Source organism: Arachis hypogaea, chromosome 18 (genome assembly GCF_003086295.3).
Source record: "Arachis hypogaea cultivar Tifrunner chromosome 18, arahy.Tifrunner.gnm2.J5K5, whole genome shotgun sequence".
Lineage (NCBI taxonomy): Eukaryota > Viridiplantae > Streptophyta > Magnoliopsida > Fabales > Fabaceae > Arachis > Arachis hypogaea.
In genome coordinates this window covers 129652655-129674329 of record NC_092053.1, presented here as the reverse complement: position 1 = coordinate 129674329, position 21675 = coordinate 129652655, and the positions used below count along the sequence as shown (strand labels likewise).

The window sequence follows — 21675 nt, the reverse complement described above, 5'->3', positions numbered from 1 at the left end:
TATTTTGTTGGTAGAAAAATAATAATAAAAATTATTCATTAAGTTAATTAAATAATAAAAAATTATCGTCAAAAAATAAATAAATTAGATATTATTATTTACGTACCAAAATATATATATATATCTCGATTGTTAAGTTATAATTAATTTCTAATATAATTTTTGGTAATTAAAATTTAAATGATTAAAGCTATTAAATACTGAATATTTTGCACTTAACTAATTTTAGTTTTGATACTAAAATTAAAAAAGATGAGTTATTGATTAATTTTGAATTTAAATTTAAATTTGAGTGAAAATTAAAAAAAATATTTTAAATTTTATGTCACTAATCAGAGTTAATTTCAAAATAAAAAATACTTTATATATCATATTGTAAGATAATGTGGTTATTTATTTTTTAATAACAATTATTGCTAAATACTAAAAAATTAGAAAAAAATGTATATTTACCCATCTTAGTGATAATAATTCATTTTTCAATAGAATAAATTATTGAACAATAAAAATGGTTACGATTCTGTTTACACAAACTAATGCTCAAAGATAGTATTTCGTTGATGTTATTAAGAAATATTAACTAATCCAATAGCTTTTATAAGGCGAATGCTACCATGTCCTCTCTAAAATAAGGGGTAAATTACCCCCTGTAATATATATAGTACTTATAATTATAATTAAGTTGAATGTTAACCATAATAATTAGGTATATATTCTCTACTTTTCTTTCTCTCTTTTGTGATTATTTAAATTAGTTTAGTATCGCCAATCTATGGTGATGGTGGTGGTTGTCACCGCCGAAGAAATCTCTTTATGATGAACTCACAAACCCATCAACAAGGTGCAAGTACGTATTCAGCTCGTTACACGTGACAATATTTGTGCTATCGAGGTACGGAGAATCTCTGCTACATAGGCGCCACTCCTTTTCAACCTCAGCGTACACCCACTGCGCCTCCTCCACCCTCTTCTGTATGGTGATAACATTCTCGAAGTTCACTATCCGCAAAACTTTTGTCTCATGAAAGTGATTAAATTTTTGTGCATAATTGTCACCTCATATTGCAAATTCTATTGTCTGCAATTGAATTCGACTTGATCTCCACCTCATCGACAACAATGTCTTTAATCTCGGAAGGATCTGAATCTACCATCCCTTAAAACTTGTATTTGACATCATCAACAACAATGTCTTAACTGTGTTTATGACTTGAGGATTTGAAGAATATTTTCAAATGTCTCTATCAAGATTGCGAGAACCGGACCGGTTAATAAACCGGTAAAGTCACTGGTTCAATGGTTCACTGGTTCGACCGGGGTTCAACCGGTTTAATTAAATATTAAATAAAATTATTAAAAAACTTAAAATAATCATAAGTATATAAATTCAATAATTTTTAACTTAATAAAATTTAATATTTCACATAATAAATTATCCATTACTTAATATTAGAGGTTAACAAACAATTTCAAACAATCAGCTGTATATTTTCTTTTTTCTGCCTTATTTTTTTTGTTTTCCTCCAAAAGCCTTTTGAATTGAAGTTCAACATCTTCAGAAACTTTGTTACAAACTTTAATTTGCCCAGGAATTTTGGCTAGATGATATTTCATTCTATATATCCCCCATCCATTGTAAGTATTCAAGCAGAAAATACATGTATATTGAGCCTTGTTATTTTTGTCATACTTCACTGTAAAATAATGCCAAGCTGGATCAGATTTACCTCTGGATGAACCAGTTTGAGAATCTTGAACAGCATTATCTTGTGGCTATGGGTTACTTTGTGATTGTTCCATCTATAACAATCAGAAAATCAAAGACCAGAAAACATCTTCATAAAACCATGAATATAATGAAACAGCAAGCATATCCAGAAGCAACAAAAAATATTCATCATGAAGCAACAAACAGAAGCAGCAAAACATATTCAAAATAAAAAACAGCAATGATGAAAATAATGAAACAGCAAACATATTAGAAGTAGCAAAAAAATTCATCGTGATTCATGAAGCAGCTAACAGAAGCAGCAAAACATATTCAAAATCAAAAACAACAATCATAAAAATAATGAAACAACAATCAAAATAACCTCAGAAAATCAAAAACATAAATCAAGAAGGCAGCATAGAACAGGCGAACTCACAGAACCTCAGAAAATCAAAATCCAAAATCAAGAAGGCGAGCATAGAACAGAGTTTTACCGAATTCAGAAGGACGCGGGCTCGGCCGGTGGTGGTCGCGGCTGCTGTGGATGGTTGTGGGTGGCGAATGGCAATGGTGGCCTTGGTGAGTGAATGGAGGTTGGCGCCGAATGCTCAGATTAGGTTAGGGGAAATGGGAAGAAAAGGGAGCTCAGATTAGGGTTAGTGGCATAGTGGGTTAGGTTAGGAGCTTAGGACTTTCGCGTACGCCTTTCTCTCTCTCTTTTTTTTTTTTAAAAGCCAAAACGACGTCGTTTGGCATTGAAGTTGCAAACCACTAAATCGCCAAAAAACCGGACGGTTCTTCCGGTTTGCCGGTTAACCGTCAGTTCGACCGGTTTTTCTATCGGTTTTTTGCCAGGCGGTTTTCTATGTTACCCGGACCGGCTAGGTAACCGATTTCCAGTTATTCTGGTTGAACCGGTCGGTTCGGTCCGGTTTTCAGAACCATGGTCTTTATGACTTCTATCATCACGGACCATATGCTCTCATTTACTTTCAAGTGCATCAATTGCTTTCGTAAAGATATCTTCTATTTCATAAAATTCATCTGGTGCATCACTTTCAATATATATCACAAGGAATAATTTATCCTTTATTTTAGAGATGGTACAATAGAATTCACCCTTTTATAATGATATAGATCTACAAATTTGGAGACTTAAAAATTATATCATAAAATGTAAAATTTTAACAAGTTAAAACGTTGATCATATTGCCTTAATTTCAAGAATGAATATGATACCAACAAAAGAAATTGTCCTAGATAATTTTTAATAAAGACAAATTTCCATAAATATTGCTATCAATAAGTAATTGTTCTACTTTAAAGACAAATACTAATTTTTTCATGGTATTTTTTAACTTGGTAGACTGTAAAGACAAAGGCAAATACTATTTTTTTTCATGGTATTTTCTGACTCGATAGATTGGAACTAATCTACTGTGAATTGGAGGTCTTTTTAAGAGTCTGCTACTAGTTAATAAGTTATAACATACAAAAAAAAATCCAAATTTCTGATATTTACTTAAACGGATGAGTGAAATAACCACTCAACTACCTCAAATTAGTTGAGAAAAATATTATTTAAAAACCACTAAATTTTGGTTTTAATTATAACTTTATAAGATATTTATCGTGATAATTTCTACATATGTTTTTTGTTTATTTTTTTAATTAAAAAGTTCATATATTTTCATATATTATCTTATGCAGGGTATGAAAATATACATTAGTTAAATAGTAGCACACACATTTCATGAAAATGATAAGGATTTATTTATTATGTACTCTTAAAATACATGTTAAGATTACAAAATAAAAATAAAAAAATTCGAGGTGAAAATAAAAAACAGGATTTTATTGTTTTTACTATTTTTTAACAAAATTTAAAAAATAGAAAATACTAAAAATAAAAACAAAAAATACAAATACAAACTAAATACACCTTTAAATTTTCAATATATTTATTTTATATTGTTTAAATAAAAATATTTAAAATTTTTTATTAATAATAAATTTGTTATATACTTTTAGACCGTAGTGGAGCTTGAAACAAAATTTTGGGAGGTCAAAATTTTAACATAAAAATTTAAGGTCGAATTCATCTGATGCAACTCTTTGATTTTTGAAGGTTGTATCTCACTTTCTTCGTGATTCATTAAAGTAGAAGAACTATTTACAGGCGTTGATATTGTAGAAGTTATATGTTCTCCTTCTTGAATATTAATCTTCCTCTTAAAAAATGCATCAATTATTTGATTTTTCATTATTATTTTGTATAAAAATTTGAATATATATCATGTAAAATATGTAAAAAAATTAGAAGAATAAATATTAAAATTTATAATATTTATTAATTTTTTTATTAATTTATACAAATATAATAATATTAATACTTATTGAATATTCAAATATTTTTTATCATATAAAAAATTAAATTAAATAAACAATAATATATAAAATAATATTAAATTAAATAAATAAAAATACTTAATTTTATAGTGAGAAGCAAAGCGTATTTTTATAATGAGAAGTAAAACAGTATAAAACATTTGAACTAACTGAATTATTCTTTATTTTTTAAATTACTACTAATTTTTTTATAAAAAATTTAGGAAGACCATAGCCCCATTGCCCTAGTTAAACTCCGCCACTACTTTTAGATACATCTTAACTAAATTTAAATTATAAAATTAATAATAATTAACCCTTTAATTTACTATTTTTAGTATTTTACCAACTCCCTTACCTTATAAGATCCAAATCCATTCTCAATTAATCCGACTGAACCGTCCGCTTTCATCCCATATCCGTGTGCAAATTATCTCATTTTTTTGATGGGCGTGCAAATTATCATATGATATTGTCGTGTCATTCTCGTTTCATAAGAGTAAAATAATAATAAATTAATAACAATAATAATAATAGAAAAATGAGGGTTTGGTGATTTGGTCACAGCAAGAGAAAGGAGAGCAGGCAAATACCTAACTACTCAAACCACCAAAGAGCCAAATAAGAAGCTGAAGCTCAGTGTCTCCACCCAACAGAAAATCAAAATCTCAGATTCCAATTCCCATTTTCTTACGTAGGATATTGCAAGACAGACGCACACACATAACACATTCTCTCTCTACCAACCCTCCTTTTTGTTCTTATTCTTTCTCCTTCCCTTCCTTCCTACAATGTCTATTTCACAATCTCCCTAAAAAAACATGAAAACATGTTTGTGACATAGACTTTTTTCCGCCCCTCATCTCATCCCTTAAACCCTAGAAACCCATCAATTAAAAATCAAAACTTTATTACGTAAGGTTCTTATTTTGGTTGATGGGTAGGAAGGGACACCAACTATTCGACGAAAAGAATGACGGGTTTTTTTTCTCTGTTTCCAATTTGGGTTCTCAATGGAGCGTCCAAGAACAAGAAGGTTCCTATTACCACCCAGGAGGCTTGTTTGCAAGCGTTGGCCAAATGGGTACCATGGGTTTTGGTGTTCAACAACCAAATCCTTCTTCTTCAGCTGATTCTGATTCACGTGACAATGACAACGGTGGTTTGAAACTACCCTTCAATGATTTGTACGTTAAGTATGTTCAGTGTCTTGGGAAAGTTCAATTCTTTGAGGAAGGGGAAGAAGGGGTTAAGGCTAAGAAGAAAAGGAGTGGCCTTAAATTGAAGGTTAGAATCAGGAACCCTTCTCTGAGGAGGCTTTTCAGTGGGGCAATTGCAGGCGCTATTTCGCGAACCGCAGTGGCACCATTGGAGACTATAAGGACTCACTTGATGGTTGGAAGCAGTGGCCATTCCACCACTGAGGTGTTCCATAATATCATGAAGACTGATGGATGGACAGGGTTGTTTAGGGGTAATTTTGTTAATGTCATTCGAGTTGCACCTAGCAAGGCTATTGAGGTAATTCACACTTTTGCTTTATTCGGTTGAAATTTCAGTTTTGGGGTTATTTGATTACTGTCCTGATATGGTGTTAAAGCTATTTGCTTGTCAATTGTTCATTTTGATGCCAAGTGTTGCATTTTTTATTTACTCTTCTATTGGTTTGTGCATTTCTTGATGCGATAGATTTAGTATTAAATATGTTTTACCAATGCTCAAAGTTCATATATAATCATGACCGCTGATGAGTTAGGCTATAAATTTTGGATTTTCTTTTTCTAATGTTGTACTAACTACTAACCATATTAGAAGTCTGTGTTCTGCTAATGTTAAGTTTCATGGATGGTATATTCCCAAATCTGCTGATGGTTTTGGATAGTACCATGAAATTATTGAATTAAAGACTTCGTGTGTACAGCTAATAAGTGGGACTCACTCAAATTCCATCAAACTCCTCCAAAGAGACTCAGTCTCATATTTTTACTTAAAGACAGTAACTTTTCCTAGACTAGTTTATGTGGCAGTCGTGTCAACAAAAAAAGTCAGATTAATGCATCATCTTTTATATGGAGAGAAGGAAATTGAGTGAGAGTCTATAAGCTATGATATAGAATCACAAAAGTTTTCATATAGCTGAAGCACAATAATCTAAATATGTAATTTATGTTAATTTTTGCCCCTTTTTCTATGAGTTCATGTGATTAAAAATTTTCAATGTTCACACTCTTTAAGATCTTCATTCACTGAAGATTTTGGCTTAAAAGACCATTATATGCTTTCTATGTTGCTGTCTATCTTCAATTGGCTCCATGTAGTACTTACCCCTTAAATTGTGTTCTTTTTAATTTAAGCTACACAGGTTTCTGTGCATTAAAGTTTCATCAAATTTGATAAGTCAACCATACTAATGCACTTGAATTAATTTGTGAATTCAAAGGGTGATATTTATGAGCTATTCACCTCTAAATCTGTAACATTTCTTTCTTTCTAAAGAAATTAAAAAGATTATCATTAAGAAGGGAAGAACAATAGTACAAGAAGATGAGAGGACAAGAGATCCTCCATACAGAAGTAGAAACAAAGGAAAGGAAGAGAAAAGAAAAAGCAACCAAATGAATCATAATTTTCCAATCTTTCAACAAGAGAAAGTCCTATAAAATGATCATGAGTTTCACCCAAAATAGAGGCCAAACTTCCCATTTTATCCCATAGATGTTTACCAGTTTTATGAATGGTAGTTACTCTTAATTACCCTGGTCTTAACTCTTAAGTATGATGTATGGTTTATGATCTAACCAGACACTAGGTATTCAATGCAATTCCTTAATTTAGTTCGATTTACTGAGTGCCAAAGTACCTACATAATTGCAATGCCCAAGTACATTGAGGAGAGTATTTGTAATTTTGTATACATATTGCTCCAAGAAGACGAGACGCATATAATCTCAGAATTTTCAAACTTCGAAACTATAGAAATTTTAAACCTTTTTTTACTCATTTCCCTCTGTGTGTGTGTGTGTGTGTGTGTTTTGGGAGTCATGTATACAATTGATTTCCCAGAGATAGAAAAAATGTTTTCTTTATACTATTATGTTGGAAATTCATGATTCTAATTGTGAAGATTATTATTTTTTCTATCAAACGGCAATCAAGTCTAGCATAATACCTTTAAAGAGTCTCACTATATTTTTACCCATTTTCTGCAGCTATTTGCTTATGATACAGTTAACAAGAACCTATCACCAAAGCCTGGGGAACAGCCTAAAGTTCCTATTCCTGCGTCATTGATTGCAGGTGCCTGTGCCGGAGTGAGTTCAACTATATGCACATATCCTCTCGAGTTGGTCAAAACTCGACTAACTATCCAGGTATGTACATAAATTTACAAGAGCTAGCTTTCCCATATATATGCTTTGACACTACCTAAAACTAAAAGGGAAAAACAATAAACCCATGTCAATAACTTTGCAGAGAGGTGTTTACAACGGTCTACTCGATGCATTCTTGAAAATAATTCGAGAGGAGGGTCCGGCGGAACTTTATAGAGGCCTTGCCCCCAGTCTTATTGGAGTCATTCCGTATGCTGCCACCAATTACTTTGCCTATGACACCTTACGGAAAGCATACCGGAAGATTTTTAAGCAAGAAAAGATTGGTAACATTGAAACCCTTTTGATTGGATCGGCAGCCGGTGCTATCTCAAGCAGTGCAACGTTTCCACTTGAGGTGGCTCGCAAGCATATGCAAGTGGGAGCTCTGAGTGGAAGACAAGTTTACAAAAATGTGATTCATGCCCTTGCAAGCATACTAGAACACGAAGGGATTCCCGGTTTATACAGAGGGCTCGGGCCTAGTTGCATGAAATTAGTGCCGGCTGCTGGAATCTCTTTCATGTGCTATGAAGCATGCAAGAGGATATTGGTAGACGACGATGAAGAGGCGTAACAGGATGAGGTCAAGTGCTGATTTTTTTTTTTTTGTTTTCTCAAGAGGCCGAAGTGAATACTTGGTTTTTTTCTTATTCAGTTAACTTATTCTTGTTTTCTTCTCTTACATTACTGGAATTTTCCTTTTTACCAACAGATAATATTTTTAAGCAATTGAGAATGGAATAAGGGTTTTGGTTTTTTGTTTATCAACTCTGTTACAATTGAGCATTTAGTTTTGTATCTTGGCTTTCTCATATACTAACCTTACTTTTAAACTTTAGAGTATATCTGACCTCTTGCATTTTGTAAAATGTGATTGTCATACTTAAGATCTGCATGTAGTTGACAGAAACCAAAGAATGAGCTTAATAATTGGTGGTTTGCACATCATATTCTGAGGAATCTTCTGTTGTTTAATCCTATGAATTGTTGTGACTTGTGACTGGTGATGTCTCCCTAAAAATAATGGTGGGTACCTTATAAATATTTCTTGCCCACTTCTATTTCTATAACTATAAAATGCAAAAATGCAGTCACAAAATATCTAATGAATATTATTCAATAAGTTACCTCAGCGGAAATGGATTAAACAAACTTTAACGTAGTGAGAAAATTGAATTCTTAAAAAGCTCTTATGGTGAAAGATTGTATTAATGTCTATCAGCATGGGGAAAAGTTATCATGTGAACACAAAATTTGAACTTTTGATATAACTAACTATAAAAAAGATGACTCGATACCTGTAGAAGATTATCTCATTTGGAGAAAAGTAGCCAAAAAATTTAACCATTCTTTTAGATAATTATTTATAAAATTTAATTTTAATGTATTATTATTTTAAAATAGATTTGCATATACAACTAATTATGTAATAATATATCACAAAAATAACTGATTTCAAAAAATGAATATAATTAAATATCAATATAAAATATTTTACACGGTAGCATATCAAAATTAATTCGTGAAAATAAATATAATTATTATTATGTTTAATTATTCTGTTGGTCTTTATAGTTTTATCAGATTTACAATTAGGTTTTTATAATTTTTTTTAATTGAGTCCCTACACTACTTTTAATTTTGTTATTAGGTCATTTCTAATATAAAAAATGTTAGAGTTGACTAATATTTTTCCGTAACTAAACGTATCTGTACTGCACCTTCCTAAAGTCGGATAAGACCGAACAAATACCTCAGCTCAACGGCTCAATTGAAACAAATCCTGTCCCGCAGATCTCGGATTCAAAACTTCCGACTCAATCTCGGACTACAACAAGAATCACGGAGACTAACGGACCACTAAGCAAGCAAATCACGTTATAAAGCCAGGACAAGGAGTTACACAACACACGGAAGAAAAAAGGAAACCTAATATACTTGCTAAGATCTCATTCATCCTCATCTGCTTTTATCTTTTACTCTACTGACTTGGGCGTCGGAGTCCCTTTTGCAGGTACCACGCTCGGGTCCAGATTCTCGAGGATACAACCTAACCTGCTTAGATCGCCGGCTTCATCTTAACCGATAGAAAACCGACGTATAGCTCGGCACCGGTATCTGGACAAGAACATTTGGCGCCCACCGTGGGGCCGGCGTTAACCCCCCCACCCCGAAGGTATAACCATTTTTAACTCACCCGTACCAGTTGCACATTTCTCTTTCTTTTGCAGGAAAGGAAACATGACGGATCAGTCGGAAACTCAGCAAACTCCCCGAACTAATGCCTATCTCACGGCCACAAATGCCGCACTCTTGGCAGAGAATCAGCGGATGGCCGAACTGTTGGCGGCGATGCAAAACAACGGAGATCGGAAGGTCGATAGTAAAAGGACAAATGCTGAACACCACGAAGAGCATCAGTTAGAGTCCAATGCTAAGACAGGAGAAAATCCTCCCAAATCTGGGAGGCGACGAGCTAATCCATTCTCCAAAGAGATAATGAGCTACAAAATGCCCCAGAACTTTACACTTCCGATGACCCTGACACCATACAAGGGGATCAGGGACCCAAAAGTCCATGTCACCAAGTTCGAGTCCATGATGTTTCTCAACAGTGACTGCGATCCCATTCTATGCTGATCTTTTCCTACTTTCTTAGATGGAGCTGCCTTACTGTGGTTCTCTAATTTGCCTGCAGGGTCAATAACCAGCTTTGATGAATTCGCCAAGATGTTCATCAATCACTTTGTAGCATAAAAAATCTATGTGAGAGACTCATATTATCTCAGCACGATCAAGCAAGGCCCGCATGAAAGCCTCAAGGATTACATGACGCGTTTCACCACGGCAGCCATGGAAATCTCCGACCTAAACCCAGAAGTACAATTGCATGCTATCAAAAGTGGCCTCTGACTAGGAAAGTTCCAGGAAGCCATAGCTGTGGCCAAGCCGAAGACATTAGAGGAATTTTGAGACAAGGCCACGGGACAGATTGAAATAGAAGAGCTACGTGAAACGCGAAGGAATGAAAGACCACCATCACGAAAAGACGATGACAAGCCGAACAGGTCTATTATCAAAGATCATAAAAAATATTTTAAGCTAACTCCAAATTTGATTCGTATACCAGGTTCAACACGAGAAGAGAGGACATAATAAAGGATATATTACACAACAGGCTTATAAAGCTGCCAGTAAAAGCGGGGACGTACCAAGATCAAAAGTATGTAGACAAAGGGAAGCACTGCACATTCCACCAGAAATTCGGCCACACCACGGACGAGTGTGTGGCAGCTAAGGACCTGTTGGAGAGATTGGCAAGGCAGGGGCTACTAGACAAATACACCGGTTCTCGGAACCACAAGGAAATAGCTGACACAAGCAAGCCGAAGTATACCTCGGAACGCAGAGACAAAGGAACATGGCGAGACCCAGTAGAAACCCCCACCTCCAAAGGAATCATAAACTACATATCCAGAGGTTTCGCGGGTGGAGGAATAACAAACACAGCAAGGAAGCGAAGTTACAGAGCCATGATGACAATGGAAGGAACTCAACAGAATCCTCCAACACCAACCTCCTCGGCCACTGTCAATTTTAGTGCTTCTGATTTCAAATCAAGAACTCCGAACTTAGACGACCCAGTGGTAATTTCAGTAAGCATGGGAGGACTGACCATGAGAAAAGTACTGCTTGATCCAGGAAGTAGCGTCGATGTCTTGTTCTACTCCACATTCAAGAAGATGCAATTAAGCAGCAAGTCACTACAACCATCAGGAGGAGAACTGGCAGGTTTTTCAGGTGAAAGGGTCCCCATATCAGGTTACGTCTAGTTGAGAACGACATTAGGAGAACCTCTAAACTCCAAAACAATGGACATTCAATTTCTAGTGGTTGACTGTCCTAGCCCTTACAATATCATTTTGGGACGTCCATCCCTTAACTCTTTCGGAGCCATTGTCTCCACTATTCACTTGTGTGTCAAGTTTCCCCTGCAAGACAACAGAATAGTGACGGTCCACGCCAACCACAAGGAGGCCAGACAATGCTACAATGCAAGCTTACAGAAGGTCACGAAGGAAGCCATCCCGAGGATTAATTTGGTGTACAACTCGGAGCATATCCCACGCCTGACTGAGATGGATCCCAGAGACAACCACAGATGCCCCTCTTCAACGGACGATCTTGAAAAGGTAGAATTACACACAGACAGCCAGTATACTAACATTGGAACAACTTTTTCTGTAGAAACAAAGCAACATTTGAAGAGCATATTGAAAGCTAATGCCGACCTATTCGCTTGGACCTCGACTGACATGCCGGGGATTGACCCAAACTTTATCTACCATAAACTAGTAGTCAACCCAAATGCCCGACCTATACGATAGAAAAAAACGTAATTTGGGAACTGAAAGAAGAAGTGCAGCAACAATAGAAATGCAGAAACTACTCGATGCGGGGTTTATAAGAGAAGTCTGATTCTCTTCATGGCTGGCAAACGTGGTCATCGTCAGGAAAAATTCAGGAAAATGGCGAATGTGCGTGGATTTCACAGATTTAAACAAGGCCTGTCCAAAAGACTCGTACCCATTGCCGAACATTGACAGACTTTTAGATGACACCTCAAGGTACAAAGTGTTGAGCTTTATGGACGCCTACTCTGGATACAATCAAATCCAGATGCATCCAGACGACGAGGACAAGACAAAGTTCATAACCGACCAAGGTTACTTTTGTTATAAAGCAATGCATTTCGGACTAAAAAATGCAGGTGCCACTTATCAGAGGCTAATGGACAAAATATTCAAAAAACAAATCGGAAGAAACATCGAAATATATGTCGATGACATGGTCGTCAAATCAAGTTTAGAAGAACAACACGAGTCCAACTTAAAGGAAGTCTTCCAACAACTCCGACTGCACAACATGAGATTAAATCCAGACAAATGTGCATTTGGAGTAAAAAAGGGAAAGTTCCTCGGATTCCTCTTAACAAACCGAGGTATAGAAGCCAATCCGGACAAATGTCAAGCAATCCTAAACATGCAGTCACCAAGGACGATCAAAGAAGTACAACGATTAACAGGGTGCCTAGCCGCCTTATCAAGATTCTTGCCGGCAGCAGCAACAAGGTCCTACCATTTCTTCAAGACCATGAAAAAGTCAGATAAGTTCGCCTGGACAGACGAATGCGAGAAAGCGTTCACCGAATTCAAACAAATCTTGGGATCACCACCCATACTGCAGAAACCGGAGCAAGGTAAACCATTGTCATTATTTCTTTCAATTTCAGCTAACACTATCAGCTTTGTCTTTGTAATAGAAATATGAAAGGAACCACATCCAGTATATTTTGTAAGCAAAGTCTTGCAGAAGCCGAAAAAAGATACCCAATGATTGAAAAGCTGGCATTTGGCCTAGTAGTTACCGCCCGGCGCCTGAGGCATTACTTTCAAACACACCCAATCATAGTTCGGACAAGCCACCCCCTGCGACAAATACTATCAAAACCAGACTTGGCAGGACGTTTGACAAAATGGGCAATCGAGCTCTCTGAATTCGACATCTCCTATCAAACGAGGGGATCGCCCAAAGCCCATGCATTGGCCGACTTTGTCTCTGAATTCACGGACAAAGATGAGCTTACCAACTCCTGGGAGCTGTATGTGGATGGAGCATCGAACGAGAATAGGTGCGGAGCAGGAATTCTCCTTAAGGACGACAATGGAGTCCACACCGAGCAATCAATCAAGTTCCTCTTCGAAACAACTAACAACCAGGCCAAATATGAAGCCCTACTGGCAGGTTTGAGACTAGCCAAGGAAGCAGACATCTCAGCCCTAAAAGTATACTGTGACTCACCACTCGTAGTGCAACAGGTAAACGGCCAATTCCAGGTACGCGATCCGCTCTTGGAAAAATATTTGACTTCGGTTAAGGAGCTAACAAAATATTTTCAACATTTTGAAATTCTACATGTACCTAGAGAACAAAACAGTAGGGCCGATATTTTATCCAAGTTAGCCACACATAGAGTAGCAGACCAAACAGACAAACTACACCACATTACTCTAGCAGAATCAAGTTTAGAAACAAAATCGGTGTTGAGTGTGACACAGGCAGAAGATTAGCGTGGAACGTACATTCACTATTTACAGAAAGGAGAAATACCAGTAGGCGAAAGCTTGAGGACATTCAAATATAAAGCAAGCCAATATACTTTGTTGGGACAAAATCTGTACAGGCGAGGCATTTCTCGGCCCCTCCTGAAATGTCTCGGCCAAGAAGAAGCCGAAGAAACGGTAAACGAATTGCACGAAGGAATTTGCAGACACCACACTGGAAGTAGAAGCTTAGCCACAAAAATACTCCGAGCTGGCTACTACTGGCCGATATTAAGGAAAGACTGCAGATACAAGGTACAAAACTGTGACGCCTGTCAAAGATGCGCACCACTTATTCACAACCCGGCCGAGCTCTTGCACACATCAAACATCGGCTGGCCATTCTACAAATGGGGAATGGATATACTCGGACCATTCCCAATGTCAACAGGGCAGGTAAATTTCCTTCTGGTTGCTGTTGAATATTTCACAAAATGGATAGAAGCTCAGCCATTAGCAAAGATCACAGCCGAAAAGGTACAAAATTTTATTTGAAAATCTATCATATGTAGATTTGGATTACCCAGGGAAATCGTATCTGGCAATTGTAGGAAATTTACGGACAAAAAGATCGCATCATATTTAACAGATTTGCATATTAAGCATCACTTCTCCTCCGTCGAGCACCCACAAACTAATGGGCTCGCGGAAGCAGCTAACAAAGTCATCTTGCAGGCATTAAAAAAGAAACTAACAGACGCTAAGGGAGGATGGGCCGAACTCATACCAGAAATATTGTGGATTTATAACACAAGACCACACACAACGACAAAGGAGAGTCCATTCCGACTAGTATATAGCGCAAACTGTATGATACTAATAGAAATCAGTCGAGGATCAACACGGATCGAGTATTTCAACGAACAAGATAACTCGGACGCAAGAGTAGCCGAGCTCAACCTCATATAGGAAGACTGTGAACTTACAAAACTCAGACAACAAGCAATGCAGGCGACAATAAAGAGACAATACAACAAAAGGGTAAGGCCAAGAACGTTAAAGGAAGGAGACTTAGTGCTAAGGCAAATGGAAGAAGCCCGGAAACCACCAGGACAGGGGCAGTTAGCCGCAAATTGGGAAGGACCTTTTCAAATTTCTAAAGTTATCGGAAAGGGAGCATACTGCCTGGAAACATTAGAAGGAATGCCCCTCCCCAACACTTGGAACATTGCATCACTAAAAATGTACTACAGTTGAATTTTTTCAATACAAAAATGAGCTGGCCAGGTACTCTTTTTTCCGATCACGAGGTTTTTTCCCTAAGGAGGGATTTACTCGGACGGGTTTTAACGAGGCCGACCAACTCATATGTCGAAACAGGTCAATAAATATCATTTTCAACATATCCATGCATATAGCCAAAAACAATGCGAAACGCATATCAATTAAACAAGCCTCGCGAATTGATAACAAAAATTACAAACCGGCCCTATAAAGTCGGAAACGACAATTGAGCAAGCAAGGAATATCTATTAACAAAACAACTAGCATACAAAGGCTAGCACAAATATCCACAAGTCAAAAGCCGACAACAACAAGTCGGAAGTAAAGTTCAAAACACTTCAATTAAAATAGAAAATTACAAAAACAACATAAAAGTCCGGGGAAAACAATAAAACTTGGCTGACAGCACGGTCAAACCCGGCAATGAACATGTCCATCTTTTCCTCCTCAAGCTTATTCAGACGAGCAGTCATTTCATCTTTAACTTTATCATTTTTCTTAAAATCAACCTAGAGCACTCTAATTTGCTCCTGAAGACACCCCACATCGTCTTCCTTTTCTTTCTTCAGCAATTTGATCTGCTCATTAAGATCCACCACTGCATCCTCTTTTTCCTTCAACCTAGCAGTCATATCGACGACATTCTTTTCCTTTTCTTTCAACAAACGTTCACAGGACACAGCTTTCTCGATCATAACCTGCTGCTCAGAACTCAAAAGCTCGGTTGTGCGACCAACACACAACAACCGAGAAGCATCAATCTGCATAATCACAGGTCTTAATATAACTATTCAAACTAAACAAGAACGAAAGAAAAATCAGCAGAAAGAATACCTGAATAAATTTGCCCAACCCTTCAATACCCAGAGAACGAATAGACTCAGGATCGCAAAATGAAGAGGCACGAGTCTTCACGTCATCGTGAACCCAATGATAAGGGTTATCCTTATTTACTTCGACTACCTTAATTTTCTCTTTCTCTTTTTGTCTAACCATTTTTTCTTTTGAGGATCAGTAAGAAGGGAAGAAACAAAACAGAACAGAAGAAACTAAGAGACAGGAAACTAACCTTTGGAAGACATGACTCCTGAGAACTAACCACACTTTTTAGCAAATTAAAGTTACGTTCCGTTAAGATACAGGTTTAATTGCAAACCCACTATCTTAGTGGGAAGTGGAAACAACAAACACGCGCCCAAATGCAAAACGGTTCGATTCCAATATAGTAAAAGCAAGCAATTTATTACAGCCCAGTTTACAAGATAAAAGATCACCTTTAATTCAAATAATTCTATTTTTTCTTTTAATTTCAGTTTCTCATAATAAAAAACAAACAAACCCAAGCTTGACATGCGCGTTGAGCTTGGGGGCTTCAAGATATCTTACTACGCCGAGGTATAAAAACACAACAATAAGCTCAACTTGCTGCAAAGACACCAAGTCAAGCTTGGGGGCTGTGTACTGCACCTTCCTAAAGTTGGATAAGACCGAACAAATACCTCGGCTCAACGGCTCAATTGAAACAAATTCCGTCCCGCAGATCTCGGATTCAAAACTTCCCACTCAATCTCGGACTACAACAAGAATCACGAAGACTAACGGACCACTAAGCTAGCAAATCACGTTATAAAGCTAGGACAAGGAGTTACACAACACACGGAAGAAAAAAGGAAACCTAATATACTTGCTAAGATCTCATTCATCCTCATCTGCTTTTATCTTTTACTCTACTGACTTGAGCGTCGGAGTCCCTTTTGCAGGTACCACGCTCGGGTCCAGATTCTCGAGAATACAACCTAACCAGCTTAGATTGTCGGCTTCATCTCAACCGATAGGAAACCGATGTATAGCTCGACACCAGTATCCAGACAAAAACAATATCTATAATTAAGAACTTAATTAGATTTTTGACTACATATTTTTGGGAGAGATATTTTGTTAATTTTAATATTTTTAATATGAAAAGAACCTGATTACAAAATTAAAAATAATATAGAAACCAAATTAAAAAAAAAAATTGTAAATTTAGTAAAATTATAGAGACGGTAATTAAATCTTATTTTTACCGGTAAGAAGGCATTTAATTGAATGTATTAAAATTAAATTTTCAATTAAAAAAACTTATTTTAAGAATTTATCTTATAATTAGTAAAAAAAAGAAAAAAGAAAATCTGAAAAGTGAAAACCCCTCTCTGAGATAATTAGTTGTTCTTGTTATGAGAGGGTGAGAAGATAAAAAGATCATAAAACCCACATAACAGTAACGAAGCGTAGAAGAAGAACCATGACGGTGACTCCATTAACGACCGTGTTTCGATGCTTATTATCGAGTCCTGCTCTTTCTTCTCACTCTCACAATCTTCCACTCACTCTCCCCTTCGACCGCACCCCACTCTTCCGCTCTCTCCTCCTCCCCTCCCGCCGCCGCACACTCTGCCCCGCTCTTGCCGCCGCCAACAACAAGAACAAGAGCAACAAAAACAAGGTCAAACAAATTCACTTACAATAAATTAATTAACACAATTACTCTTTTTTTTTTTCCTTCACTCTTTTGTAATTCGTATATAATGTATCATATTTGGAGCGTAGAATTAGTATTTTACAGATATATACCAAAAAAGAAAAAAATTTTAGGGCCTATTTTGTGTTTGTTAATTTGATTACTCTAAGATATCCAATATTGCAAACTAACTTATGTGATTGGTCCTGTTTCATTTCTTGTGATATAATATATCATGTGTATTTGGAGTGTTGAATTGTTAGATGTAAAGTAATCATTTTGTGCTTAAGCGGTTAGTAGAGATGGTTCATAACGGTTTTCTAGAACCTATTTTGTGCTTGTTAATTTGATTACTTGCAGATATCTTTTATGCAAACTAAATTGTGTGCTGCTCAGGAAATGGTTCCACTAACTTTTCCTTTTTTTTTTTTTGGGGTGCAGAAAAAGTTGTTACGTGATCATGGTACAAAGGGTAGTGATGAGGATGAGGAGGAGGATGCTTTTGAGTTGCTGTTCAAGCAACTTAAAGAGGATCTCAAAAAGGATAATTTGTTGAAAGGTGGTAGCAATGATGATGATGACGATGAGATAACTGAAGAGGAACTTGCCTTGTTAGAACGTGAGTTGGAAGGTGCATTGGGGGAATTTGATGCCGAAACGTTAAATCCAGATGTAATTCATGCTGAAACTGATGCTAGTGATAGTGAAGAAGAACAAGAAGAAGAAGAAGATGATGAAGAAGACGGTGTGCCTATGCTTAGAACTTGGCAGATGAAGAAATTGGCTAGGGCTTTGAAAGCTGGCCGCAGAAAAACAAGTGTCAGTGTCCCTTAACTACTTTATTTTTTGTGAAATTCTTTAGCTAAACTCCTTTCAATTGTTCTGATATCTTCTCTTTATATGAGTAGAGAAGTAATATGAGATCTTGAGGTTATTTGATTACAGTTTGCAGAAGGTTATTGTTGTCTTCGTTGCTTGAATTGCCTGTAGGGTGTGCCATTTTCATTAGCATGATCCTCCTCATGACGCGTTTGTGGAATTGAAATCATTGTGGAATAATGTCAATCCTTTGTATAAGAAACCATTAGTTAATTCAAATATTCAGAGTGAAATGATGCACTTTTCTGAGTTTTCTACTTGGGGTCTGGCTTTTCTGGGCTGTTCTTCATAAATAGAAACTACCTATAGTGTGATTTCCTAGTAGATTGATAAACTAGGTGGACCAACCAAATTGGGTTGCATGCTTCCTTAGTGACCTTGGCATCATGATTAGAGTGTTTTGTTTCTGATTTTCAAACAAGTGATTTTACAACTTAATTTTGCTATATAGTTGAAAATGCCGAAAAATAATGTTTCTTAGAACATACTCTATTTAGCTTTTGTCAAAAGGGCTGATAACAACTTTGTTTGAAATCCTGATTATTTCATAAAATTTATACAATTATGTCAAAAGTTATTTTTTGCCAAAAATCTGAATCGTACACACCTTAAAGGTGATTCCTTACTTCATGTTACAGAGGATCTCTGTTTAGTCAGCAGATACCTTGACTAAAGCTAGGATTATTATTATTTTTTCTCCCTTTTTAGAAAGAGATATGAATTGGAAAAGAAAAAGCAGGGAATAATGGAGTAAAACCATTGTATTGTTGTTCATACTTAACATAAAAGACTAGAGGCTAGTAAGTTCCTCACATTTATCTTTTGTATTTGTCGCAGATAAAAAATCTTGCTGCTGAGCTTTGTCTTGATAGGGCGTTTGTTATTGAATTGCTCCGCAACCCTCCTCTGAATCTTTTGATGATGAGTTTATCAATATCTGATGAACCTACACCAAAAGAAATATCCGTTGAGACTAAACCTAGAGAGATTGTTCTCGAAGAAACAAGAACAGATCCTGTGGAAGCTGGAAACAAGGCTAACGTACCAGTTCATGTCATGCAACAAAAATGGTCTGCGCAAAAGAGATTGAAAAGGGCCCAAGTTGACACACTTGAAAAAGTTTATAGGAGATCAAAGCGACCCACTGTAAGTTTACTATGCTTCAACAAAGTTTTATGAAAGACAATCATCCATACTGACAATGAAATGTTTATTACACTCTAAGTTTCTGAGACTTGATTTACTTCATTGTCTTAAGCTAAAAGTTCTTTTGTGGTCCAAACTTGATTAATGCTTGCTTGTACTAACTATCTGGTCTTGAGCAAAACAACACCATTTTCTTTGTTTTATGATTATGAGCTACTCCTAGTTTTGGTCGGAAATTTCCTTGATGACTACCATAGTTGCTTGTATAGTTAAATCAGCAATTCTCATTCATTCATTCTCAGTGCTTTGACTAGATGTCCATGTTAGTTTGAGATAGATTGATACTCCCTTATTTCTTTTATCTGTCGTCGTCATATTTACGAAAATGTGATGGTAATAGATGAAAGGAAACGGAGGGATTACTAAAAGAATAGAGAAATGTGGTATTCATTTTACCTTCACTAGGAAACACCGCATATTCACAACTTGTTTATTTGTGTCCAAACAATCTTTTTCCTTAAGAAAAAATATTAAAAGCAAAGGAAAGTTGGAAACACCCATCTTACTCAAGCTTCCATGCATTCGATCATTACTTTATGGCTTGATATCTTCAAGTAATAGTAGGAGTCTTGCTAGTTATTGTAGCTATTTTGCTAATATCTTTGGAACATAGATAGTTAACTTGGATTCTCTAATGTACCTGTGATTGATTCCAATGAATGCAGAATGCAATGATAAGTAGTATAGTGCATGTAACCAATATTCCTCGGAGAAGAGTTGTTAAGTGGTTTGAAGACAAACGTGCTGAGGAGGGTGTTCCAGAGAATCGTGTTCCTTACCAGCGCTCTGTATCAGAAGCTAGTTGATTTTTTTCTTCTTTGAAGTATTATAATGGAAGCTGTATAGGAAAAAATCATGTTTCTCCAACCATTTTTTCATATCTGTTCTGGGGGAGGTTTATGGAGTGAGTTGAAGTAGTGACATATGTAATATAATTAATTAGAGGTATATTGTTTACACTCATGATTCTCATATACAAAGCATGTGATCGGCTTAATATGGATTTGTGGGTATCCAAAATATTTCTTAGTTATGATTTATCGCACAATTCAATATGGATTTGTGGTCACCTCTACAATGTTCAACTTTCAAATTTGGTCCGTTGGATCCAATCTCAAATAACCAAAGGGGTTGTTTTTGAACCACAACAATAACTTGTTATTTAGCTTTAAGCATTATTGCACTAAGACCAGATTATGTGAGAGATTGTGGTGACCCCAACCAAGTGTCAAACTAACATTTGAGCTTTTTGGGAAAGTTGTGTCGGCAAAAGTCCCACCTAGTTTTTTTCGTCACTAATACCCTTAACCATTTATTGGATTTCTTTTCCTCTCTCCCAAAGTGTAAGTAAAGATATTTAATTTCATAAAATATACTGCTTGAATTCATCAACATCATGCTTTGCAGATTTGTTATATATATATATACAAAAATATAAAATTATTTGACAACAGGATATAGAATTCACATAAAATTTTCTACATCTCCAGAAATATATAATACATATCTTTGAGTAATTTTCCCTCAACTGTAGCTAGGTGTTATAAGAAAAAAAAAAAAAAAAAAAAGAGAAAAGAATAAAAAGTTTCAGGAAAAGTATGCTAAGCTCCTTTACAGATTATACAATTATTTCTCATCCCAAGCAGGCAGGCACATGCTAGTTGTACAAAACTAGTATAATTGTATAAGTCGTAAAAAATTGACAAAAAATTCATTCGGCAATCTAGTGTTCCCAACGATTATTTTATTTCTGTCACAATCTCCATTAATTAATTCGTCGCTTATTCTATAAAATAATTAGTAGTAGGAATGATTTATCTTTCTTTTATATGATATAATATGTTCAAGGAAATAAATTCAGTGTTAGTTGTATCGGTCCACGATTAATACTAGTAGTAGGAGCAATCTATTCTAATCTCAACTCTTTACACTGGGGGGTATACGTGTAATTTCCCATGGCTGAAGTAGATTTCCACTTTTCAATTAAAATCGCGTGGGCACCGACAGCCAGCGGTAATCCAACCGGTAATACCGGAAGAAACAGGTAACTCCGACAGACAGCCTGTACCTCTTCGACAACCAAATCTTACGTAGCTCCTTGTCCATTTCCTAGATTAACACGTGTGCACGTACCATTTGTCCAATCCTAAGAAAACCCCTAAAATCTAGAGAGAGCCGAGCCGTACAAGCCGGCTAAAAAAGACAGTGAAAACCGGGAACCAGTCGAGC

At 36.0% G+C, this 21675-nt stretch overlaps 2 protein-coding genes across 2 annotated transcripts; both read left to right on the top strand.

The window, feature by feature from the left end:
• Positions 1 to 4494: 4494 nt before the first annotated feature.
• LOC112771720 (adenine nucleotide transporter BT1, chloroplastic/mitochondrial) lies at positions 4495 to 8237 on the top strand. The gene is made up of 3 exons (XM_025816530.3): positions 4495 to 5620; positions 7309 to 7470; positions 7574 to 8237. The coding sequence occupies exons 1-3, from the start codon at positions 5036 to 5038 to the stop codon at positions 8045 to 8047; spliced, it is 1221 nt and encodes a 406-aa protein (XP_025672315.1). The 5' UTR covers positions 4495 to 5035; the 3' UTR covers positions 8048 to 8237.
• Positions 8238 to 16906: 8669 nt separating this feature from the next.
• LOC112772399 (protein OVEREXPRESSOR OF CATIONIC PEROXIDASE 3) lies at positions 16907 to 20449 on the top strand. Its single transcript, XM_025817335.3, has 4 exons — positions 16907 to 17346; positions 17803 to 18180; positions 19078 to 19386; positions 20112 to 20449. Exons 1-4 carry the CDS (start codon positions 17146 to 17148, stop codon positions 20250 to 20252), a joined length of 1029 nt encoding a protein of 342 aa, XP_025673120.1. The 5' UTR covers positions 16907 to 17145; the 3' UTR covers positions 20253 to 20449.
• Positions 20450 to 21675: the final 1226 nt, after the last annotated feature.